Source organism: Hippocampus bargibanti, linkage group LG08 (genome assembly GCF_051943395.1).
Source record: "Hippocampus bargibanti isolate YZ-2025 linkage group LG08, ASM5194339v1, whole genome shotgun sequence".
Classification (NCBI taxonomy): Eukaryota; Metazoa; Chordata; class Actinopteri; order Syngnathiformes; family Syngnathidae; genus Hippocampus; species Hippocampus bargibanti.
In genome coordinates, this window is record NC_142741.1 from 24670092 (window position 1) to 24695438 (window position 25347).

The 25347-nt window shown below is 39.6% G+C and overlaps 3 protein-coding genes across 4 annotated transcripts in view; 2 read left to right on the plus strand and 1 right to left on the minus strand.

The window, feature by feature from the left end:
• tmtops2b (teleost multiple tissue opsin 2b) overlaps nucleotides 1-14735 on the minus strand; it is a 210341-nt gene extending 195606 nt beyond the window's left edge. The window contains exon 1 of the mRNA XM_089002799.1: nucleotides 13186-14735. Within this exon, the coding sequence (XP_088858925.1) occupies nucleotides 13186-13456 (271 nt within the window). The 5' untranslated portion in view covers nucleotides 13457-14735. The remainder of the gene's footprint in view (nucleotides 1-13185) is intronic.
• The window catches only part of st6gal2a (ST6 beta-galactosamide alpha-2,6-sialyltranferase 2a), an 87505-nt gene that overhangs the window by 41227 nt on the left and 20931 nt on the right, over nucleotides 1-25347 (plus strand). The window lies entirely within an intron of this gene.
• Nucleotides 767-23579, plus strand: uxs1 (UDP-glucuronate decarboxylase 1). Its single transcript, XM_089002794.1, has 15 exons — nucleotides 767-1471; nucleotides 3567-3594; nucleotides 3710-3758; nucleotides 6010-6053; nucleotides 7405-7465; nucleotides 8560-8740; nucleotides 10446-10550; nucleotides 10809-10868; nucleotides 11987-12108; nucleotides 16981-17100; nucleotides 18270-18313; nucleotides 19684-19744; nucleotides 19830-19887; nucleotides 21918-22021; nucleotides 23137-23579. The coding sequence occupies exons 1-15, from the start codon at nucleotides 1384-1386 to the stop codon at nucleotides 23266-23268; spliced, it is 1257 nt and encodes a 418-aa protein (XP_088858920.1). The 5' UTR covers nucleotides 767-1383; the 3' UTR covers nucleotides 23269-23579.

The following is a 25347-nucleotide window of genomic DNA, read 5'->3' on the forward strand; positions in this document are numbered from 1 at the left end:
TCCTGTGACTGTAAAGTGTCCTTGAGAGTTTTGAAAGGCGCTTATCAATGAAATGTATTTTGATTATTACTGTATCTAATAGCTAGCTAGCTAGCTTTCTATACATTTCGGTTACTTCCAGGTTGAGTGAACGCTGGCGCGTGTGGCTGCTGCTGCTCGCCCGCAGAAAAAATATTATTATTATTATTATTATTATTATTATTATTATTATTATTATTATTATTATTATTATTATTATTATTATTTGAACTGATTTGACCAAAAAAAGTCTGAGACCTGAGAGTTGTGACTGTATATTTGTGAGTATTCTAGTATTGTGAGTATAGTTGTTGCTTTTTTGAATGTTGCTGTGCCAATGACATTTTTGTGTTTGGGAGCCTTTTACTGAGCGAGTTTCTTGTTCTGTAGCCACAAAGGGACATAAGTCTTCTTGTGCCGGTCCCAAGCCCAAATAAATACAGAGGGTTGTGTCAGGAAGGGCATCCGACGTAAAAGCTTGGCCAAAACAAAGATGCGGATCAAACCTCTAAAGATGGAGGACACTGATTTGTTGTGGCGACCCCTTGTAGGGAAAAGCCGAAAGGAAAAGAAGAGGCGGTGATCGTGAGTGCAAAACAAAACGCGGAATCACCCAATGGAGACTGAAAGAGAGGATTTTTAAAATCTTTTTTTTTATCAATCAAAAATATTGTTGTAATGATCCATCCCGACCAGTTGTGGCGATATTACACAGAGTCATATTTAACCAACAGCGATTATTCTCCACGAAGAAAAAAAAAATACTACTTGAGTACAGGAAGTTGACAGGCTCAAATGAACTCGAACAAGTTGTAACGTGTCACTTTTAAATATTTGTTTTTGTTTTCACGCGAAACGTTTAACATATAGGCAGCGTAGACTACAATTTTGTCGTGTTAATTGCTTGGAAGCTGCTTTATGGTTCAAATTGTCTAGCCTTGATGCTAACTGTTCGTGGTCTGCGGTGTGTACATTTTGCTCCTCTGTGGCGTCAAAGGTTCCAAATACTGGCTAAAGATATGCTCACTAATGTTTGAAATATCGTTGTAAGCAAGCGGTAAACGCGAGTTGACAGCAAACGTCGTAATAATGACACCGAATAGCGTTAACTCCTGGCTATTGACCACGTAATGTAAATTGTGTGACTTGTTAGGTTAGCCACGCAACCGTTTCTTGAATGGTGTTCACATCGCAGCAGCGAACTCGTCTTTAAACAACGCGTGGGACACGTTTAGTGATAAAGCGTAAAGTTTAGGCGTGGCGCTCTTTGATTTGAAAGTAACACACTTTAAAACTCGCTGAGCGACATACCAAGTCAAAATGCTCTAGCTGGACGCATCCGAGACTCGTTGCAAGTCGCGGAGGATGAAGCGAGTCATCCGGATGATATCAGGATCAAACAGAAGAATGGTTAAACTACTGTTAGCTATTGCCGTGATTGCCTACATTGTATGTGAGTAATCCATTTATTTGCTTCCCAATTGCCTTTGTCATCCCTTTTAGACATCAGAATCAGAAAACCTTTATTCGTCGCACAATGGGGAAATTTGCAGTCCGCAGCAGCAATTTGAAAGGGGATTAGGTGGGGGCGAGGGAGTGAAAGGATAGAAAACAAGATATTCTAAGCATAGTAAAATAAAAATGTCAACTGTATACTGTAAATGTGCAAAACCGTTTCATAAAAAACTACATAATGCAAGTATCAGGAAAGGCATATTGATGTATGTACCTGTATTTCTACTAGTCTGTAATGGGAATGGGTTTTGTACCACCCTATTCCTTCACACTTCTGAAAGAAGAATTCCTATGATTGACTTTCTTGTACATCTTTGCCCGATAACCTCATATATATCCTCAAAATTTTCTGATTCTGATATTTTGCCTGTTGGTCTTTCTATTGTCTCGCATGTGTATGTTGCCTTACTTCTGCATAATTTAAAGGACAACCGACGTCTCCGGACAAGTTGTATCCATAATTTGTAAAATGGCTTCAAATGACTTCTACTGAGCGTATTTTCCACCGCATATAGCTATATTTTACGTTTTAAGACTTGTGCTGAATATTCAGGAAGTCTTGTTTTTGAGTTGGTGACGATTCCTGACGTGACGTCACGGAGGCAACGCCCGTGACCGAGAAAGCGACACACAATGCATTTTGCGGTACTTTGTTTGATCTGAAAACTTTGTGTTGATGGCGAAATTAGAAGAAAAACATAAATAATGTAATTGGATTGGTAGCATCCATTGACGAAAAGAGATTGTCTCACATCTCCTATCCCACATAAATTCGCATCAAATCTAAGCCGCAACAGTTCCACATGCACATCGGCGCCAGTACTGTTTTTGAATGGGAGGAATGTCGGAGCCATTCGACTGCCATCGCTGGACACCGAAGGGGCCATTGTGCTTTTTTGCGCCTGTAATGGGCAGCATCTTCACAGCCTCGCTTTGTTTAGCGGAAAGGTCAGTGCTGTTGGACAGTCTGCGGCTGGATGGATGCATGCATGGCTTGAGGAACCCGCGATAAGAAGAAAGGAGCGTCAGCGCAGAGCGCCAATGCGTATGTGGAACTGTTGCGGCTTGGAATTGAAGCAGATTTATGTGGAACAGGAGATGTGAGACAATCTCTTTTGGTCAATGGATGCTACAGCTGCGTGTTTGCTTTCAACATTTAGCTTGTAGTCGATGTGCACATTCCACCATGATGTCCCTGATCCACTGGTGGAAAGACGCTTTGATCCTCTCCTCTTTCAAACCACAACTGCTTCATGTCATCACAAAGAGGGTACAGCAAGTCCTGAAGAATGAATGTCTCTCTGTGTCTTTGTTTTGTCATATGGTCTCTATGCTGTCATATTATTTGTTATTTAGTTTTTTTTTTTGTTCTTTTGACTTCAAGACGGCGCCGCGAGAGTGGCTGCCTTTCCAGCAGCTCATGTATTTTGTTTTTCTACTCTCATTCCTTTCATCACTTTGCTGCTGTGAAATGTAAATTTCTCCACTGTGAGACTAATAAAGGCATATCCAATCCAATCTTGTGCATTTTGTGGGACACTACATTGCTGTCATTGACGGCTCGAATTGATATGGGAGGACTCCTTTAATCGATTGCAAACATTTATGCTTTCCTCTTCAGAACTATTTGAATCATATTCATAACTGGATGAGTAACAAGAAAGCATCTTCTCCCAATCTGAACTCTGTGAGCCCGTTGTTTTGTTTCTTGAGCAAGGCATGACGTCACGAACTAGGGCCGGGACTTTCTGAAAATGACCAGTTTCGAGCTGATTTGTGGCAGATTTTGGACACTTTAACTCATTTTTATTGGTGTTTTGCATTTGACTAAAAATATCAGCCTGCGTGTTTTGGGTATTTTAAATGCTATAAAACGTTTTTCTGATGTCAGTTAGGAAACAAAAAAATGGTGTCGGTTGTCCTTTCAGAACATATTTAGACATTATTGGTATTGGGGCTTTTAGATATGGATGGCAAATCAGGTTGTTTGGTTTTAATCTGCTGAATTATATTATATCTCTTTTCTCTTTCAGCTGTCTGGGGCAACTACACAACCGTGAGGTAAATATTTCGATTCCTCTGTGTAAACGTTCTGCCTCAACTCTGCTTGTGATTATGACCATCATGATCGTACCGCTCATTGCGACTGGTCTCCTTGATGTTTCCCTCGTCGTAGATCAATCAGAGAATACGGGGAGATGGACATTGAGCACAAGATTAATGAAGTGAGTTTCAGTGGCAATTATCCCTGCATTTACCAGACCGTTTACTTGTGACGTGGCCGGCGATTTTAAAAAGTACAGAACCACCCTCCATGTGTTTTAGTCAAAGTCAAAAGTCAAAGTCAAAGTCAGCTTTATTGTCAAATATGCTAATATGCATGACATACAGCACAGATGAAATTAATGTCCTCTTTACACCATATAATTACTTCTTTCGACTATTAGCGTCATCCCACGTATCGCTATTTGATGTCAGCGTATTTGTTTATGTGCCCGTCTCGAACACAAATTTTAATCACTTTCTGGATGGCTTATCACAGCGCTTCCGTTTTCCCTTATCACGGTGACCTTATGGTTTAAAGGACAACCGACGTCTCCGGACAAGTTCTGTCCATAATTTGTAAAATGGCTTCAAATGACTTCTACAGAGCGTATTATAATAAGGTTCCACCGCATATAGCTATATTTTACGTTTTAAGACTCGTGCTGAATATTCCGGAAGTCTTGTTTTTGAGTTGGTGACGAGTCCGTACGTGACGTCACTGAAGGAACTGACCTGACCTGACCTGACCTGACCGAAAAAAATGACACATTGTAGCAGTCCTTCCATCACGTCAATGCTTGTTTGGTCTGAAAACCTCGTGTTGCACCAGAAAGAGCCAGAAGAGGGCGTCCAAGCTCCATGTAAGGAATTTATCAGCCTGTGGAAACGGGCTCATTCATTCCTCACAACAGCTCGGTGGCCATTTTTGGGTGAGATATTTCCCCCCAATGTTGCCTCAAAATGGCACGGAATAAATTCTTTAATCGATTGCAAACATGTATGCTTTCCTCTTCAGAACTATTTCAATCATATTCATTACTGGATGTGTAACAAGAAAGCATATTCTCCGAATCTGAAGCCATTGTTTTGATTCTCAAGCAATGCTAGACGTCTTGGCGTGACGTCACGAACTGGGGGGTGGGACTTTCTGAAAATGCCCAATTCGCTGCTCAATTTTTTTGCAGATTTTGGACACTTTAAGGCATTTTTTATTGGTGTTTTGGATTTGAATAAAATATTATATATACATATTATGTTTTGGGTATTTTAGATGCTATAAAACGTTTTTTCTGATGTCAGTTAGGAAACAAAAAAAGTGACGTCGGTTGTCCTTCAAAGCATCGTAGGTCAATTGAAATATATCTGGTCATCTCATATTTAAATATCCTGCTGCTTTCAAGTCACCCCGAGCATTAATGTTGGCTATAAATGACACTTCTGCATAATGATCGTGATAAGAGTGGTTACACGGTTTATTACTGAATGGAACCACGCTGTGCTCCCGCAGTGATATTTCAGAACAAATGTGATAGAAACTGAACATAAAAAAAATACCTGGTGTTCCTGCAAATTAAATTAAAACATACCCCTGATTTCAAACCTACTTCTTTTATCGACTGTTATTTGGATTGGATTGGATTGGATTTGCCTTTATTAGTCTCGCAGTGGAGAAATTTACATTTTGGGATTAATCCATAAATTAAAGATCTAAATCAGCGGTCCCCTGCCTATAACAAAGTATAATATGATGAAAGATATTTTCTAAACATAATAATAATAAACACGAAGCATTACACCAGGTACGTCATATCTGTCAGCATCACTCTCTGGTCGCTATGGTAATGTGCCTTCAAAATAAGATATACCGCAAATACAAAGCGCATGAAATAATATGACTCACCATCGCTACATATGGGGCTTAGTGCGGGGAATCTTCCATTCAGATGAGTCCGTATTTTAAGTGTGAATCTGTGAAACGTTGCCTTTTCTGTCTCTTTTTCACCTTCCCAAAGGCATTATTATTTTAAAATTCATTTTCCGAGCTCCTGGGTTTCATGTTTTAGCGGTAACCTATCACGTGCCCGAGAAAGCATACCTTAGGATCAGGATCAGGAGTGACACACTACAGAGGAATATCTCAGAGCATTCGGTCATTTTTTCAAAATAAAACATCTTTCAGCTTCCAAAATAAATAAAGCAAATGGAATGTACACTAAGTTCTTTTTTCTTTGTGAGGCTAATCACCAAAAGATCCACCGGTACCAGTCCTCGGTCCGGCGGATGGGGGCCACTCGTCTAAAAAATGTTATCTACAAGCTGCACTAAACAATCATATTCCGGAACACATTGAGGAGTGGGGTCTCAACTGTGATTTCACAAATACAAATTTCAAATGTGATCTGATGGTATGTACTTGTTGTTTTGTTTAAGGCTGTGGCTTCACTACGTGAGCAGATTCGTGATTTGGAGCAGAGGTTTGAGTTTGTTGTTTTTTTTTCGTTTCCTATCACTCACACTGACAGTAGAATAGGACCTTCAAAGTAAAGTTTTGCACATATTTTTCAGGTGAATATGATTATATATTCATTATATATTCATTCATATATTCATGTGTTTTGACCTCAGCACAAAAAATGGGCTCTGTGATTTTATAAAATACAGTGATACCTTGGTTTACGAACTTTTCGGTTTATGAACGTTAAATTTATCAAAACTTTACCTTGGCATACAAACTATTTTTCAGGATACACACTGAGCTGACACAATGAGTGATGTGTTTTTCATGAACGAGCCTGTTCTCCTAAAAGAAAATGGCAGCCGGCTTATTTTGTTCCTCTATTTCCCCTCTGTTCCCCCGCCCCCAGTCGTCGATTAAAGCCACGTGATTGGTCAAGAACGCAGCAGTGAGGGGAGGTTGTTTAAACATTAAAGAGACAGGCAGACGACAGAGAGAGTGATAACATGGATAGAAAACGGTGAAATTTGGACTCATTTCAACTTTGATAGTTCAAAGGTAGAGTGTAGACTGCAAGGTTAAAATTCCCATCAATCAGGCTCCACAAATAACCCGCACAAGCCATCTGTACACGCAAAAAGCTATCACCCCGGCTAAACAGAACACAATTGATGAGGAACTAGGTAAAATTATCACAGAGAAAGCACCTACAAGGGATCATTCTTCAAGATGGTGAAAGACTACGTTCCTCATCAAGTGTTTAATGCTGATGAAACCGGCCACTCCATTCCATCGAGCCATCAATGACCATCATAAAGGTAAATAAAAAGACTTTAGTATAACGTACAGTTTATATATTTAATTATAATACCATAGCACATTTATTACGCTAAAAATAAGGTATAGTTTTTTTAGTTTTAAGGCTTAGAAAATTAGAAAGTAGAAAATTGTTTTATGGGCACCTGGGAACGAATTCTTCTCATTTTACTGGTTTCCTATGGGAAATTATTTTTTGGGATACACACTTTTCGCCTTACACACTCTGCTGGGAACCAATTCGTAAGCCAAGGTATCACTGTATATGTTACACAAGTGTTTTTATTTTTTTTTAATGGGATGACAATGCAAAAAAAACTATTTTTGCAACATCCATAAACCTGTTCTCAAAAAAATAGTTAATTTTCATCCCTTCATTCAAAAACAGTTATGTCAATTTATTAGTACAAAAAATATTGATTATGTGTTTAAAAAAAGATGTCATCGACTTATGTGTTACAACCAGCCAAGCGCTTCATGGCTATTGTTCGAGCTAATATTTTTCACAAGGTTTTTGGTGTCATCATTTTTTTTTTCAATCTTCTCTTCTACAGTTTCTTTCAAAAATATCCACCTGTGAAATTTCTGTCAGAGAAGGATCGGAAGAGGATACTGGTATGTAAGAAAAACAAACGCTCATACTTTGGGTTGTGGTGGATCATGTGGCTACTTTGATTGTTTTATTATTTTTGGCTTGGTTTTGCTATGGCTTATCTTGGGAAAAGTAACAAAACGAGATAGATACACTATCCTGTTTGCATCTATCTTTTTTTTTTTCTTTTTAATGGCTTTTTGAACTTTTACACATTTGTCATATTGACAAATTTATGGTGTAGGCTTCGATGAAAAGCTTTCTTCAGCCGTCATCTATACTTCTTTGAAGGTATCGGACGTTTCCCTTATCCCAGAAGCTTTGTCAGCGAACTGAAGTCTTACTGGTAGTATCGGCCCTATATATATATATATATATATATATATATATATGTATGTGTATGTATATATATATATATATGTATGTATGTGTATGTATATATATATATATATATATATATATATATATATATATATATATATATATATATGTATGTGTATATATATATATATATATATATATATATATTATATATATATATATATATATATATATATATATATATATATATATATATATATCCCTATTGTCCAGACATGGCGGTGCCGGACTCTGCTATGATAGGTCCCTGCTCTCAGGTTGGGGTGAGCAGAGGACTACTCCCCGCGGCTCCACTGATTGTTCCTATTGTCCTGACTAACGACTGGCCTGGTTGCCCCACTTGCTCCGGTATCACTTCATCAGCGTTACTAATCCTAATGTTGCCTACGCAGGCTGTTGTACGAACGATCCAAATTGACCTCACCCCACCATATCGGTTTAGTGAAGGATTTAGCTGTTTTATGAAAATCGCTTCTTTTACTCCCCTTTCAAACCATCTATGTTCTTTCGCGAAGATTTTAACCTCATTGTTCCTTTTAGGTGCATATGTGCTGTCGACTGAGGCCCACTAGTATTATCCCTGCGATTTTGATAGTCTTTTTTTGAGAATTGTTTGTATGAATTTGTATAGATAGAATTTGTTTGGTGTAGGCTTGTCGCATTTCTCTTTGTGACTTAGCGTTATAGCCCATTTCTTGATTTGTATTAAAAATGTGTTCTTTTTTTTCTTTCCTAGATTACTGGAGGTGCGGGCTTCGTGGGTTCCCATCTGACTGACAAGCTGATGATGGATGGCCACGAGGTGACTGTGGTGGACAACTTTTTCACCGGGAGAAAAAGGAATGTGGAGCACTGGCTCGGCCATGAAAACTTTGAGCTCATCAATCATGACGTGGTGGAGCCACTCTACATTGAAGGTGAGGGAACGGCAAAAAAGTAATTGGATTTTTTTTTTTCACGGCCCCCCACTTTGCACCTTGAGAATTGAATTGGACCATTTCGGCCAAAACCAACCACACATGGTCTGAGTCTGTGAGAATGAATTCGATTGGATTGGATTAGCCTTTATTAGTCTCACAGTTGAGAAATTTACATTTCACAGCAGCAAAGTTATTATGGAAGGAAGAGGAAAGGAAGGAAAGAAGTAGAAAAACAAAATACAGGAGCTGCTGGAAAGGCAGCCACTCTTGCGGCGCCATCTTGAAGTCAAAAGAACCAAAAAAAACTAAATAACCAATAATATGACAACATAAAGAAACAGACAGTCATTCAATCTTAAGCACTTTCTTCATCCTCTAGTGCATGAAGCAGTTCTAGATGAAAGAGGAGAGGGTCAAAGTGTCTTTTTCACCAGTGGATCAGGGGCATCATGGTGAAATGTGCGCATCTGCGACAAGCTAAATGTTGAAAGCAAACACGAAGCTGTAGCATCCATTGACAAAAAGAGATCGTCTCCTGTCCCACGTAAATCCGCTTCAATTTCCGCAGACTATACAACAGCACCAACCTTTCCGCTGAACAAATCGGTGAAAATACTGCCCATTACAGGCACAAAAAAAGCACAATCGCCCCAGAGCTCTCCAGCGATGATAGTCAAATGTCACTGGTATTCCTCCCATTCAAAAACAGTGCTGGCATATATGTGCTGCTCAGCACGGTCTCTTCTTTGAATAATGTCGTGGCTAAAAATGCTGAAAAACAAGCCCTTCCACATGACGCACAGCAACATAAAGTGACAAAAGAAAACACAAAATACTAGACCAAAAAAAAGCAAGGCTCGTGAGAGCGCTTGCCGGCGGCTGCCTACTCGGGCGCTATCTTGGACTTCATTCTCATTGGACAATCCAATGAGTCATTTCGGCCACTTAAAGGACAATTTGATACTCGCTGACACAAATTCCCAGCGGACAAATCAGCCCATTTCTAACGGAGCTTGGGCGCCATCTTGTGCATTTTCTGGGACGCTACATTGGTGTCATTGACGGCTCGAATTGATATGGGAGGACTTCTTTAATCGATTGCAAACATTTATGTTTTCCTCTTCAGAACTATTTGAATCATATTCATAACTGGATGAGTAACAAGAAAGCATCTTCTCCGAATCTGAAGCCATTGTTTTGATTCTCGAGCAAGGCAAGACGTCTTGGCGTGACATCACGAACAAGGGGGCGGGACCTTCTGAAACTGGCCATTTCCGGTTTCATTTTGAAGTCGTTTTTGGACACTTTAAGTCATTTTTTTATTGGTGTTTTTCATTTGACTGAAAATATCAGCCTGCGTGTTTTGGGTATTTTAGATGCTATAAAACGTTTTTCTGATGTCAGGAAACAAAAAAATGGTGTCGGTTGTCCTTTAAATAACTCAGTATAAGACACAGTAAATTTGTTTCTAAACTCAAAAGAGTTTTGACTTGCAAAATCTGTGATTGGTGCACTGCGTTACGTTTACTCAGCTAGCTCGCGATAAGCTAACCTGTCCTAATTGCTTCTTAAGGACCTTTGTATATTGCAACCAATTTGCCCATTTTCTGCAAATTGAAAAAAAATGGTGCATATAGTTGTGGTATTTGATTGACAGTTGCCCATCGAGCCAAATCACACTTTGCTTTTTCTCTTGTTGCAGTGGATCAGATCTACCACCTGGCCTCTCCAGCCTCTCCCCCCAATTACATGTACAACCCCATCAAAACGATCAAGACCAACACCATCGGCACTCTCAACATGCTCGGTGAGTCTTAAATAATTTAATACCGTTCCTTTTTTGTGGAATGCGTTTGAGAAAGAAAGAACATTCGCCTCGACAGTCTGAACTATTCTTGGTAAAATGGTTGTGCGCAGAGGATGTATTTGCTGATTTTGCAGCCTTGCAGAATGTTTGCGACCTCTGACCCACGCGTTATTGTTATTGCTGCATCCATTCACGATTAATTGCAAAGCAGTTGCTTCTTTGTGCCTCATAGACAAAGGTTGTTGTTTTATCGCTTAGGTTTGGCCAAAAGAGTGGGCGCTCGGCTTCTTTTGGCTTCTACCTCGGAAGTTTATGGAGGTAAGAGTCAATTTTAATTATTGCTTCACATTATAAAATTACAGTGATACCTCAGTTTAGGTGTTCATTTTCATCATCCATGCAATGAAAAAGCTGGACAGGTTTGAGCATATCGTCCTCTAGATCAGGGGTGTCAGTCATTTTTTTGCCGCGGGCCACATTGTAGTTATGGTTTCCTCTCGAGAGCCGTTATGAATTTGGCGAAGCCAATAGAATCTTGAATCCCCTCCACATATTACATATAGAGCGCACAACAAATTAATGAATAACTAGTTTTCAAATCTGAAGTCAAGAATAATGACTGTTATTGTGGTTTACATCCCAAAATATGAAATTTTGGTTAGGATTTTAGCAAGCATCATGGAATTTGTAGCACCTGTGCTCTAGATCATAGGTGTCAAAGTCAAGGCCCGGCGACCAAATCTGGCCCACCACATCATTTTATTCGGCCCGCGAAAGCAAATCAAGGATGTCAAGTGCCATGATGCAATTTGTTGCATGTAAACCAAATTAAAAGTCATTACAATGATACCTCGGTTTACGAAGGTAAAGGCTTCGAAAATTAGAAAGTAGATAATTGTGTTTTATGGGGACCTGGGAACGGATTATTGTCATTTTAATGGTTTCCTATGGGAAATATTTTTTTGGGATACACACTTTTCGCCTTACACACTGCGTCTGGGAACCAATTACGTTCGTAAGCCAATGTATCATTGTATTATTGATTTCAAATTTTAAAACTACCTATTAACTCATTCACTGCCAGACATGTGCAAAATGATGCTTGCTAAGGTCCGAAACACAATTTCAAATTGTCATATGTAAACCACAATAAATCATTAATCGTTCATTATTTTTGCGTTCTGTATGTAATATGTGGAGGATATGAAGCATTCTCATGGTTTCCCCAAGTTTATAACGCGTAACTACAATATAGCCCACGGCAAAAAAATGAGTTTGACACCCCTGCTCCTGATGCTGTCCGATCTGATACTGGACAAAAGTTAGTCAGGTCACAAATTACAAAGTCAGTTTTGAGCCACACGATAGGATTCCTTTCCAAATGACTAAAACCTTTGGAGCGTTCAGATCTTTACTAAAATATTTTTTTCCTGCAGACCCTGAGGTACACCCCCAAAATGAAGAGTATTGGGGCCACGTAAATCCCATCGGTCCACGAGCATGCTACGATGAGGGCAAGCGTGTTGCCGAGACCATGTGTTACGCCTACATGAAGCAGGTATCATGACACTAAATGGTACATTTTTCAACAAATAAGTGTACTTTTACAATCCACACCCTCCTCAACTTACAAACATTCGAGTTAACGGTACATGCGAACATTTTTGCAGGTACAATATGTCGAAAAATGTTCGGACAGTGATGCTGTGTGTCCCGCAACCTGGTAACACTGTCATCTCACTTTTAAAAAAAGAATGGCATAAACAACAATGTAAAAAAAATAAGGAAAAAAAATTGCAGTGCGATCGAATTGCCTCGGGCAGGGGTGTCAAAGTCATTTTTTGCCGCGGGCCACATTGTAGTTATGGTTTCCTCTCGAGGGCCGTTATGAATTTGGGGAAGCCATTAGAATGTTTAAATCCCTTCAAATATTACATATAGAGCACACAGCAAATTAATGAATAACTCGTTTTCAAATCTGAAATCAAGAATAATGACTTTTATTGTGGTTGACATCCAAAAATATGAAATATTGCCTCAGATTTCAGCAATCATCATGGAATTTAACAAGTTTGATTTGCTTTCGCGGGCCGAAAAAAATGATGTGGCGGGCCGGATTTGGCCCGCGCGCATTGACTTTGACACCTGTGGCCTAAGGCAACAAAGGCTCTGTTTAGTCTGCAGTGCGTGATATCCAATTCAGAATTAAATGTATTTAATTTGTTTTTGTTCAAACTATCTTTTCATCGACACTAGGAGTTGTTCTTTTTTTGTACGGTGTAACGTGGAGGTTGATTGACACGCACAAAACGGGGCAGTGTTTGCGGCAGAAACTTTGATTGATGTCAGCCTTTAATAGGCTGATGTGATTGACTTCTTTTCCCTTTGCTTCAGGCGAGTGATATTTATTTATCGCCCTCAGCATCCGGTCCTTACTCAGCTGCTCGTTATTTTTTATTTATTTATGTTTTTTTTTTTTCTCAAAACTCATTGGGATCATACTTGGAAACATCCTGCTTTCAATAATCAACTGTCAGTCACCGGTGCGCAGGGATAAAAATAATCATATCCTCCATCTATTGCCCAGTCACGTCATCAAAATCCGTTAACATTTACACATGGCCGCTATACTTACACAAGCGCGGCAGATAGCGTTCGGTCAACTTTACCCGGGAAACTGCAGTCGCCAGAGAAAATCCACGCAAACACGGGGAGGAAGTACAAACCCCGCAGAGATAAAGGAGCCCGGATTTGAACCCATAACTGTGATTCGCATTTGCTAGCCGGTTGACCACTCTACCATTGAATAAATCCACGCCATGCTCATGATTTAATACATGACGTCCTGGTGTGACATCACGAACAAGGAGGCGGGACCTTCTGAAACTCGGCATCTGCGAGGTCATTTTGAAGTAGTTTTGGGACACTTTAAGTCATTTTTATTGGTGTTTTTCATTTGACTAAAAATATCAGCCTGCGTGTTTTGGGTATTTCAGATGCTATAAAATATTTTTCTGATGTCAGTCAGGAAACAAAAAAAATGGTGTCGGTTGTCCTTTAAGTCTGCTAAGTCTGTTCTCTTTGTCTTCTCTGTAATACAGTAAAGTCTCGTTATATCGATATCGGATATATCGATAGTCCCGGTTATATCGATATTTTTTCGGACTCCCTTGAATATCGATATAACGAGACTTTACTGTACCATAAAATACCACAAAAGCACGGAATTGATTGTGTAGTAACTACCAAGAAAATATTCTATTTATGAATACATTTTTTGACTTAAAGGACAACCAACGTCACTTTTTTGTTTTCTGACTGACATCAGAAAAACGTTTTATCGCATCTAAAATACCCAAAACACGCAGTATATTTTTATTCAAATGCAAAATGGAAAATATGCTTTCTTGTTACACATCCAGTTATGAATATGATTCAAATAGTTCTGAAGAGGAAAGCATACATGTTTGCAATCGATTAAAGAATTTATTCCGTGCCATTTTGACGCAACATTGGGGGGAAATGTATCACCAAAAAAGAGGCAGAAAATGGCGACCGAGCTCCTGTGAGGAATTAATCAATAAATAATAATAAATATCCTGTCACCCCAATTGGCACAAGACAAGGGCGCGGAAAATCCTACTGGACCCTCCGCACCCTGCCCACCACCTTTTCCTGCTCCTCTCCTCAGGCACGCGCACCAAATCCAGCACACATTTAAACAGCTTGTTCCTCCTTTGCCATTAACTCTCTAAACATTAACCCAAATCTAACTGTATAGTGCCTCTCTGCAATTTTGCACAACCCTGCGGAACAGCATACACGTTAATAATCATTGAAGCTCCAGCTCTGTACTCACTTGAACCACTGTCTACTTGATACTTTGCACATTGTCTCACAGTTGTTCCTGCGAGGTAACTCTTACATTAAGGAATTTGATTACATAAGATTCGATTAGCCTTTATCCGTGTCCTCCATACTTGTTCGTGTCATTTTTATGATGATACAAGTGCAGCGTGTTCAACCGCGGATAACTTCCTTGTGTGTTCGACATACTTGGCCAATAAAGATGATTCTGATAAGGAAACCGGAATTTTGGGTGCAAGTCCAATCTCTACTGTTCTTGGTTTTAAAATACTAAAATAGTATAACTTCTTATCTGACCTCATTTTTAAAAATGTCCTTGTTTCGTTAACCCGTTTACGCCGAGCGTATTATAATAAAAAATCATTTCATTTCTAAGCGCCTTTCAAAACTCAAAACTACAGCGACCGGATCAGTTTTTCCGCGGGTGAGCAGCGGCAGCCACATTCGCCAGCATTCACTCAACCCGGAAGTAACTCAACTGGATAGAAAGCTAACAATAATAATACATTTCATTTATAAGCGCTCTTCAAAACTCTCAAGGTCACTTCACAGTCACAAGACAAGTTAGATAGCTAGCTAGATAGCTAGCTAGCCAGCTGGATAGCTAAATGTACAACTCTCAATCATGTGAGGAAGGAAAACTCCTATTTGTGACCTTGAGGCGTACAATTTCAGTTGAGTGACACCTTCACATAAACAAATCTGAAACATAAAAAAAGTGGCAAAAGATACCTAGCTAGCTTGTTAGATAGCGAATATATAGTAAATAGATAGCCAGTAGATAGCTATCCAGGTAGCTAACTAGCTAGTTAGATAGCGAATAGATAGATAGCTAGGTAGCCAGCTAGCTAGTTAGATAGCAAAGACATAGCATATAGATAGCTATCTAGGTAGCCAGCTAGCTAGTTAGATAGCAAATATATCACAAATAGTTAGCTATCTAGGTAGCTAGCTAGTTAGATAGCGAATAGATAGTGGACACTGTGGACGCACGTGTCTGACGATCTAGTCGCGTATGTGTGCATAACATATTACTAACTCCACTTGGATGACCTTTTTCAACACCTTGTCTCCATTGTGTCTACTCTCCTTGACAGCCACCGAATACATTTAGCCACCGCTCTACAAATCCCCCATTTAGTTGAGCATTCTGCATAATTTTCATGTTTTTATTCATGTTTCCCGGCCGCCGAAATGTGAGCATCGATACGTTACGTCCACCCGCGAAGGGTAATGGCCTTTCAAAAAGCAAAGTATGTATGAAGCACGTGGTTTCGTTTTGTTGAGTGTGCGCATAAAATTGTCCTCAAGAGCACTTATGGAATTCAGATGAAACATTTTCTTGGTGTGAAGATCTCATTTCATTGAAAGTATATGCGTGGCAGAAAATATGGCATCTCTTCTCAAGGCTTTAAAGCACGGGTGTCAAAGTCAAGGCCCGCGGGCCAAATCCGGCCCGCCACATCATTTTTTTTCGGCCCGCGAAAGCAAATCAAACTTGTTAAATTCCACGATGATTGCTAAAATCTGAGCCAAAATTTCATATTTTTGGATGTCAACCACAATAAAAGTCATTATTCTTGACTTCAGATTTGAAAACGAGTTATTCATTAATTTGCTGTGTGCTCTACAGGTAATATTTGAAGGGATTTAAACATTCTAATGGGTTCCCCAAATTCATAACGGCCCTCGAGAGGAAACCATAACTACAAGGTGGCCCGCGGCAAAAAATGACTTTGACACCCCTGCTTTAAAGGACAACCGCCATCACTTTTTTTGTTTCCTAACTGACATCAGAAAAACGTTTTATAGCATCCAAAGCACGCAGTATGATATTTTTTGTCAAATGCAAAACACCAAAAATAAATGACTTCAAGTGTGCTGAAACTGCAAAAAATGGAAACAGGAAGTGGCCAGTTTCAGAAGGTCCCGCCCCCTTGTTCGTGACGTCACGCCAAGACGTCTTGGCTTGCTCGAGGATCAAAACAATGGCTTCCGATTCGGATGATTCGTATGATTCAAATAGTTCTGAAGAGGAAAGCGTACATGTTCGATCGATTAAAGAATTTATTCCGTGTCATTTTGAGGCAATAGGGGGGGAAATGTCGCACCCAAAACAGGCAGAAGATGGCGACAAAGCTCCGTGTGTAATAATACATAGGCTCGATGGTCTCAAAATGTTTGTCACAAAACACAAGGATTCACCATCGCGTTATTTATGTGTTTTGCTTCTAATTTCGCCATCAACACAGATCAACACGAAGTTTTCAGACCAAACAAAGTACCGCAAAATGCATTGACGTGATGATAGGACTGCTGCAATGTGTTCTATCTCAGTCAGGGGCGTTCCTTCAGTGACGTGATGTGAGGACTTGTCACCAACTCAAAAACAAGGCTTCCGGAAAATTCAGTGCGAGTCTTAAAATGTAAAATATAGCTGTTATGCGGTGGAATCTTTGTAAAATACGCTCAGTCTAAGTCATTTGAAGCCATTTTACAAATTATGGACACAACTTGTCCGGAGACGTCGGTTGTCCTTTAACTGTATTTTCTGTGCTTTCAGGAAGGAGTGGAGGTGAGAGTGGCGAGAATCTTCAACACGTTCGGCTCCCGAATGCACATGAACGATGGGAGAGTTGTTAGTAACTTCATCCTGCAGGCTCTCCAGGGGGAACCGCTCACAGTAAGCGCTACCAATCACACGTCTTTTTGTTTGCATCCTACTTGTAGAAAAATACCATAGTGCAAATGTGTTGACTCGTTTCTCTAATTTCTTTTATTTAGTACTTGGGCAAAATTTATTATTCTTATCAACCTTAAACTAAACTCTGCACACTCATTGGTCCTAGGGGGAGAATGATATGATATAGTTGTCATCATAGTTTCAGCAGCATGAAACATTTGATGAGGAACGTAGCCTTCTTCTTTCACCATCTTGAGGAATGATCCCTTGTAGGTGCTTTCTCCGCTATAATTTTATCTAGTTCCTCATCAATTGTGTTCTGTTTAGCTGGGTTGAAAACTTTTTGCATCAAGTGTACAGATGGCTTGTGCGGGTTGTTTGTGGAGTCTGATTGATGGGATATTTTAACCTTGCAGCCTATACTCTGCCTTTGAACGATCAAAGTTGAAACTCTCACTGGCCTCTGCCTGTCTCTTTAATGTTTAAACCACCTCCCCTCCCTGCTGCGTTCTTGACCAATCACGTGGCTTTAAACGAAGACTGGGGGCGGGGAATAGAGGACAAAAACTGTTGGCTGCCATTTTGTTGTTAGAACGGGCTCGTTCGCGAACGACACATCACTCATTGTGGCAGCTCCGCGTGTATCCCGAAAAATAGTTCGTATGCCAAGGTAAAATTTTCATAAATTTAACGTTCGTAAACCGTAAAGTTCGTAAGCCGAGGTGTTCGTAAACTGAGGTATCATTGTAAAGACAAATCCAATCATGTCATGTCATCCAAGAAAGCAAGGATTTGCTTTTATTAGTCTCACAGTGGAGAAATTTACATTTCACAGCAGCAAAGTTATGAAAGGAATGAAAGTATGTGGTTAAGTCAAGCAAGATGATCTATTATCATGGAACAAGCGGATTACAGTTAGTTCCCGTGAAGTTCCGTCCCGAGTGCAACGAACATTCCTGCGTTAGATTAGATCCAAAAGGCATAGAAAGACTCTAAACAGATCTAAACAGCTACAATGTTGTCTTCCTATTTAAGCGAATGGAAAATGCAATTACACCTGATCAAGGCAAACGTAATCAACTGATGTGCGTATAATTTAATGCATTTCCCGACACGGCGAGGCACCCATGTTGCGCCATGCTAATTCATCTCCTGTTGTTGCGCTCTAGATTTATGGCACCGGTTCCCAAACAAGAGCCTTCCAGTACGTAAGGTAAGAATGGAACTTTCTTCTAAAAAATGTAATCCTGTTTTGTATGTTCACCGGGGTGACTCTTTAATATATTTGTCTTGACAAAATTGTATGACGGGTTGGAATTTTAACTCATTCACTGCCATTCCCAAATTTATTTGACAATTGAAAATATGACGTAGAGCTCCATTCCCGAATATGTGTTTTCCGGGGTGCCGATAAAACGCTCGCCATGGCCTCGAGCAATAGTTTCCCTTCCACAAGGGGGCACCATTTCCCCCCCCCCCCCATGTTCATGCTTTTTTTCAAGCTTAAAGCACTATATAAACCAATATGTATGTATAGCATTATATTTTGGACATGTGCCCTTATTTCAAGCTCAAAAAACTCCAGACTCATATAATTTAGAAATTAACCCTTTTTTTCTGATGAAAGAATAGAGCCTAAGGTTTGTAACACAGCAGTGAATATTTATTTAGGCGTAAAACTCAATATTCTGTGGGTCCTGGAATTTGAGTGACAATGACACCGGAGTGGACACATGTCTGGCAGTGAATGAGTTAAACTCCAACCATAAGCATGTTTTTGACTTGAGACGTTACCCTGAAAAAGCCGGTTTCATTATTGGATTCCGCCCAAGATCACCATCAAAGTTCTTGCTCTTGTCCTAATTAAGCAATGTGGACAGAAACCGTTGAACAAGCATGCCGTAGAGAGTGACTACATCCTGCACATTTTACCCCATTGTGGAATTTTTAAAGGACAACCGACGTCACTTTTTTGTTTCTTAACTGACATCAGAAAAACGTTTTATAGCATCTAAAATACCCAAAACACGCAGTATGGTGTTTTTATTCAAATGCAAAACACCAATAAAAATGACTTCAAGTGTCGAAAATTAGCAAAAAATTGACCTGCGAATTGGTTGGGCATTTTCAGAAAGTCCCGCCCCCAGTTCGTGACGTCACGCCAAGACGTCTTGCATTGCTGGAGAATCAAAACAATGGATTCAGATTCGGAGAATATGCTTTCTTGTTACACATCCAGTTATGAATATGATTCAAATAGTTCTGAAGAGGAAAGCATACATGTTTGCAATCGATTAAAGAATTTATTCCATGCCATTTTGAGGCAACATTGGGGGGGAAATCGATCACCAGAAGAGGCACAAAATGGCGACCTCCTGTGGCCACCTCCGTTTCCACAGGGTGATAAATTCCTTATATGGAGCTTGGACACCCTCTTCTGTCGGCTTTTGGCTGCAACATGGTTTTCAGACCAAACATGTACAGCAAAATACATTGACGTGATGGAAGGACTGCTACAATGTGTCTTTTTTTTTCGGTTAGGGGCATTTGTAAATTAATTTTAATGTATGATTGGAATTCCAGTGATCTGGTTAACGGCATGGTGTTGTTGATGAACAGTAACATCAGCAGTCCGGTCAATCTGGTGAGTTCCTCTTCCTTAGCACGCTCGCTGCATTTGACATGAAAACTGTAGCGCAACAACGCCCAAATGTGTTTTCACTCTGCAGGGGAACCCAGAGGAGCACACCATACTGAAATTTGCTCAGCTCATCAAAAGTCTAGTCGGTAAGGATGCATGATGGATCGATATTAGTCATAGGATGTCTCCGGGACCGCTATCTCACTGCCAGTCTGTCTCACCTTTTCTCCCTCCGCATTAAGATGCGCTTTGTGTAGGAAAAGGATGAAGTCCTTGAAGGTTTAAAGTTGGCGACTGTTCAAATAATACGACACACATCAATATGATGTGGGTTGCTGCACTGCAAAGGCACAGAGGAAAGGAAAGAAAGAAGTAGAAAAAAATATAGGGTAGGCACTGTATTATAAGGCACATAGTATAGAAGGGACAATCGTGGCTGAGGTCACGTGATGCATCCACTAGATGGAGATATGTTAAAGGGAATACAATACAATACAGCTTAAATGATGCATCCAGTAGATGGAGATATGCTAAAGGGAATACAATAAAATACAGCTTAATTGGTGTATCCACTAGATGGAGATATGTTAAAGGGAATACAATACAATACAGCTTAAATGATGCATCCAGTAGATGGAGATATGCTAAAGGGAATACAATAAAATACAGCTTAATTGGTGTATCCACTAGAGGGAGCTATGCTAAGGGAATATAATGATAATGATACATTTCATTTGTAAGCGCCTTTCAAAACTCTCAAGGACACTTTACAGTTACGGGATTTTTTTGTGTGTGCGGGTGAGCCTTAATGAATGCATCGACCAGATCGAGCTATGCTAAAGGGAATACAATACAATATAGCTTCATTGATGCATCCACAAGATGCAGCTATGCTAAAGGGAATACAATACAGCCTAAGTTTTGTGACGCTTTAGCAAAGCGCTTTACACATCATTAAAAATACGACATTCGGGAAATCTGAATATTGATCCACATATATGGTGCATCGTACACTGTTAGCTTGAGAGAAAATTGAATGCTTTTAGTCCATGTTGTCCGGAAAATACGTTAGCTATATAAAACAAACGCCTGGCAAATGACAGCACCAGATGCTATGTATGGTGCCCGTTTCCTAAGAACGGCAGCTCAATTACCATCTCCTCTACGGTTTTGCTGTGGAAGTGCACTGGGACTGAAGCATTTGCAACAGCCTGTGATAATGGTACTCTGCAATTAAAGGAGAATTCAAATCCCCAAATGTTCCTCTCTGGCTCACTTGCGCCGTTTGAATCCACGGATTGATTCAATTGCGGGTGGGTTGCCATCTGTTCAAGAGTTTATTGAACTCACATTTGGCTCATCTTGAGTCGTGTAAATCTGGTTTGAATGCAAATTCACCAAAAAAAGCAGCGCAGAAAACGTGTTCTGTCATTTTTTTTAGTAAATCCAAGACACATAGGCCAGTGGTTGTTAACCTTGCGATAGGTACCAAAGCAAAAAACTTTATATGCACATGCACTGAATCCTTCATTAGTGAATAATTGAAATATGATTTGAAGACTGATGGGGAATAAGAAGTTAATCATATTTAAAAGTTTCATGCTGTTGTATGCGTAGTCGACATGTGTGACTCGAATACACAATTGAAGCACATGCAACCTGGGGTCAATCTGAGGTCAACAGACACAGCTTGTGTTAAACTGTCATCTAGGAGATATGACCTTGGACAGAATTTAGGACTTGGGAAACTACTTTATCACAGAAGTAATTTACGACTTGAAACTCCTTCACAGGAAGAGCTCATTAGCCAGGTTACAAATTTATCAGTTCATGGAAGAGACAATGTTTTATTGCTCACAGCTGTTCGTGCTTAGAACTCAAGAGGTGTGGTATTCTAATCAAGAAAACTATGTTTTACTAATGTATCACTTTAATTGGCATATACTCTCAATAAATAGCTTGGCTGAGGGCTGCAGAATTCAGACGTCTGTCATGAATGGCTACGTCTCCTGCCGGCAGTAAAAGACAATCTTTCTGGGTTCGAGCCTTTGTTTACAGTGTCTGATCGAACATCTCTGACAAAGACATTGAATTAATCAACAATCGTTATTATTAATATTTTTCTTTTTAATTATTCATTCCAGTCATTTCATGTCCATTTTGTCCACTTCCACAGTGAGCAAAAGTCAAATCCAGTTCCTTCCTGAGGCCCAGGATGATCCACAAAGGCGGAAGCCGGACATCCAAAAAGCAAAGATGCTGCTCGCCTGGGAGCCAGTGGTATGACGATTTATCAATATACACCATCAGCGCCGCATGAGCCGAATCCACAGTACTTAGCGTAGCATGTTATCATGACACGTGGCAGGTAGGTCTAACACAAACCCTGTAAAGAAGTGTACAGGCACAAAATGGCGGCGCAGATACTGGATACTGTTAAGAACCATGACTCAAAATAATTCTCAGCAACTCGGTTACTTTGTTCTCTCCATCTTTTTTTTTTGTCCTTCCGTGATGTCATAAAAGCTACAGATCCACACTGCTTATGAGCCAGTGTCCAAATGATATCTGGCACCTTTCAAACTGGGCCACATAATTGAAGCATCTGGCAGGTTGCTATAGCAACACTGTTAGCACATAGACATCAACCAGCGCTTGTCGTTTGACCATTAAAGCCACATAATTGGTCAAGAACGCAGCGGTGAGGGAGGAGGGGCTGATACATTAAAGAGACAGGCAGACGACAGGGAGAGAGTAATAAAATGGATAGAAAACAATTTGGACTCGTTTCAACTTTGATAGTTCAAGTGTAGACTGCAAGGTTAAAATATCCCGTCAATCAGGTTCCACAAATAACCCGCAGAAGCCATCTGTACACTTGATGCAAAAAGCTATCAACCCAGCTAAACAGAACACAATTGATGAGGAACAAGGTAAAATTATCGCAGAGAAATCACCTACAAGGGATCATTCCTCAAGATGGTGAAAGAAGAAGGCTACGTTCCTCAAGTGTTTAATGCTGATGAAACCGGCCACTCCATTCCCTCAACGACCATCGCAAAGGTAAATAAAACCACTTTGTCATACAGTACAGTTTATTTATTTAATTATAATACCACAGCACATTTATTATACATAAAATAAGGTATATTGTGTGTAGTTTTAAGAATATTATAAAGTAGAAAATTATGTTTTATGGGGACCTGGGGACGGATTAATCTCATTTTAATGGTTTCCTATGGGAAATTAATTTTTGGGATACACACTTTTCACTTTACACACTCTGTCTGGGAACCAATTAAGTTTGTAATCCAAGGTATCGCTGTATTTTGAATAGTTGTTTTAATAATTTTACATTTGGGTTGGATTGCATGACGATGTTTGTGTGTTGACAGGTGCCCCTGGAGGAAGGCCTGAAGAAAACCATCCAGTACTTCAGCAGAGAACTGGAGCACCAGGCCAACAACCAGTATATCCCCAAACCCAAAGCGGCCCGCATGAAGAAAGGCCGACCCCCACACATTTAAGCAGCGGAAGCCATTTTTGACACACGTGCAGAGTTGCATTCTGGGATATTTATTGCGAGAAGACTTTTGATTGTGGCCTTCATAAGGAGTTTGCAAATTGCACTGTGAGGCCTCCCTCGCCTGAGCTTTTTTAGATTGTACAAGCAAATGACTGTATTTAAAACGGCCTCGTTGGTTGTCATTTGTCTATCGTATTTTTTTTTTTGTCATTTTTTTCAGCTATTTAAAAAGTAACATTTATGAAGTGCTTTTGATCAAAGATAAGCCATTCTCCTTGTCTCCTGACGAAGAAAATAAAAATGTCACTGTGACACCGGGCTTCACTTTGGGCAACATCGCACATCAGGATTCTCATGAGTTGAGAATTATTTTAATAAAAGATTTACAATTACGCAGGATGGTATGAGAACATGCGGTTTGTGAGCCGAAAAAACGACCATGTATAGTAAGGCGTTTTTTTGCTGAAAAAACAACCATGTATAGTAAGGCGTTTTTAGACAAAATAAACGACCATGTATAGTGAGACGTTTTTGAGCCGAAAAAATGACTATGTATAGTAAGACGTTTTTGAGCTGAAAAAACGACCATGTATAGTAAAGCGTTTTTTGCTTAAAAAAACAACCATGTATAGTAAGGGGTTTGTAGTCAAAATAAATGACCATTTATAGTAAGGCGTTTTTGAGCCGAAAAAACGACCATGTATAGTAAGGCGTTTTTTGCTGAAAAAAACGACCATGTATAGTAAGGCATTTATAGACAAAATAAACGACCATGTATAGTGAGGCGTTTTTGAGCCGAAAACATGACCATGTATAATAAGTCGTTTTTGAGCCAAAAAAACGACCATGTATAGTAAGGCGTTTTTAGACCAAAAAAACGACCATGTATAGTAAGGCGTTTTTGATTAAAAAAAACGACCATGTATAGTAAGGCGTTTTTGAGCCGAAAAAAAACGACCATGTATAGTAAGGCGTTTTTTTGCTGAAAAAACGACCATGTATAGTAAGGCGTTTTTTGGTTGTAAAAAAATGACCATGTATAGTAAGGCGTTTTTGAGCAGAAAAAATGACCATCTATAGTAAGGCGTTTTTTGCTGAAAAAAAACGACCATGTATAGTAAGGTGTTTTTGAGCCGAAAAAACCGACCATGTATAGTAAGCCGTTTTTGAACCGAAAAAAACGACCATGTATATAGTAAGGCGTTTTTTGCTGAAAAAAAACCACCATGTATAGTAAGGCGTTTTTGAGTCGAAAAAATGACCATGTATAGTAAGGCGTTTTTTGGTTGTAAAAAAATGACCATGTATAGTAAGGCGTTTTTTGCTGAAAAAAAACGACCATGTATAGTAAGCCGTTTTTGAACCGAAAAAAACGACCATGTATAGTAAGCCGTTTTTGAACCGAAAAAAACGACCATAAGGTGTTTTTGAGCCGTAAAAAACGACGATTTATAGTAAGGCATTTTTCGCCCCTTAGACGTTCTTTACCCGAAAAATGGGATACGCGGGATTCGAACCCTGCACCTCTGCATTGGTAAACTACAGGACTAACCATTTGCCCATTAAGGTACCTTTGTTTCAGAGGTAAAGGTAAAATTGTGAGTTTTCTTTACCTGAAAATAAGCGACTCTGTCATAAGGCGTTTTTGAGCCGAAAAAAACGACAATGTATAGTAAGCCGTTTTTGAGCCGGAAAAACGACCATGTATAGTAAGGCGTTTTTGAGCCAAAAAAACGACGATGTATAGTAGGGTGTTTTTGAGCCAAAAAAACGACCATGTATAATAAGGCGTTTTTTGGTTGTAAAAAATGACCATGTATAGTAAGCCGTTTTTGAGCCGAAAAAACGACCATGTATAGTAAGGCGTTTTTTGGTTGTAAAAAATGACCATGTATATTAAGGCGTTTTTTGGTTGTAAAAAATGACCATGTATAGTATTTTTAGCTGAAAAAAACGACCATGTATATAGTAAGGCGTTTTTTGGTTGTAAAAAATGACCATGTATAGTAAGGCGTTTTTGAGCCGAAAAAAACGACCATGTATAGTAAGGCGTTTTTAGACAAAATAAATGACCATTTAT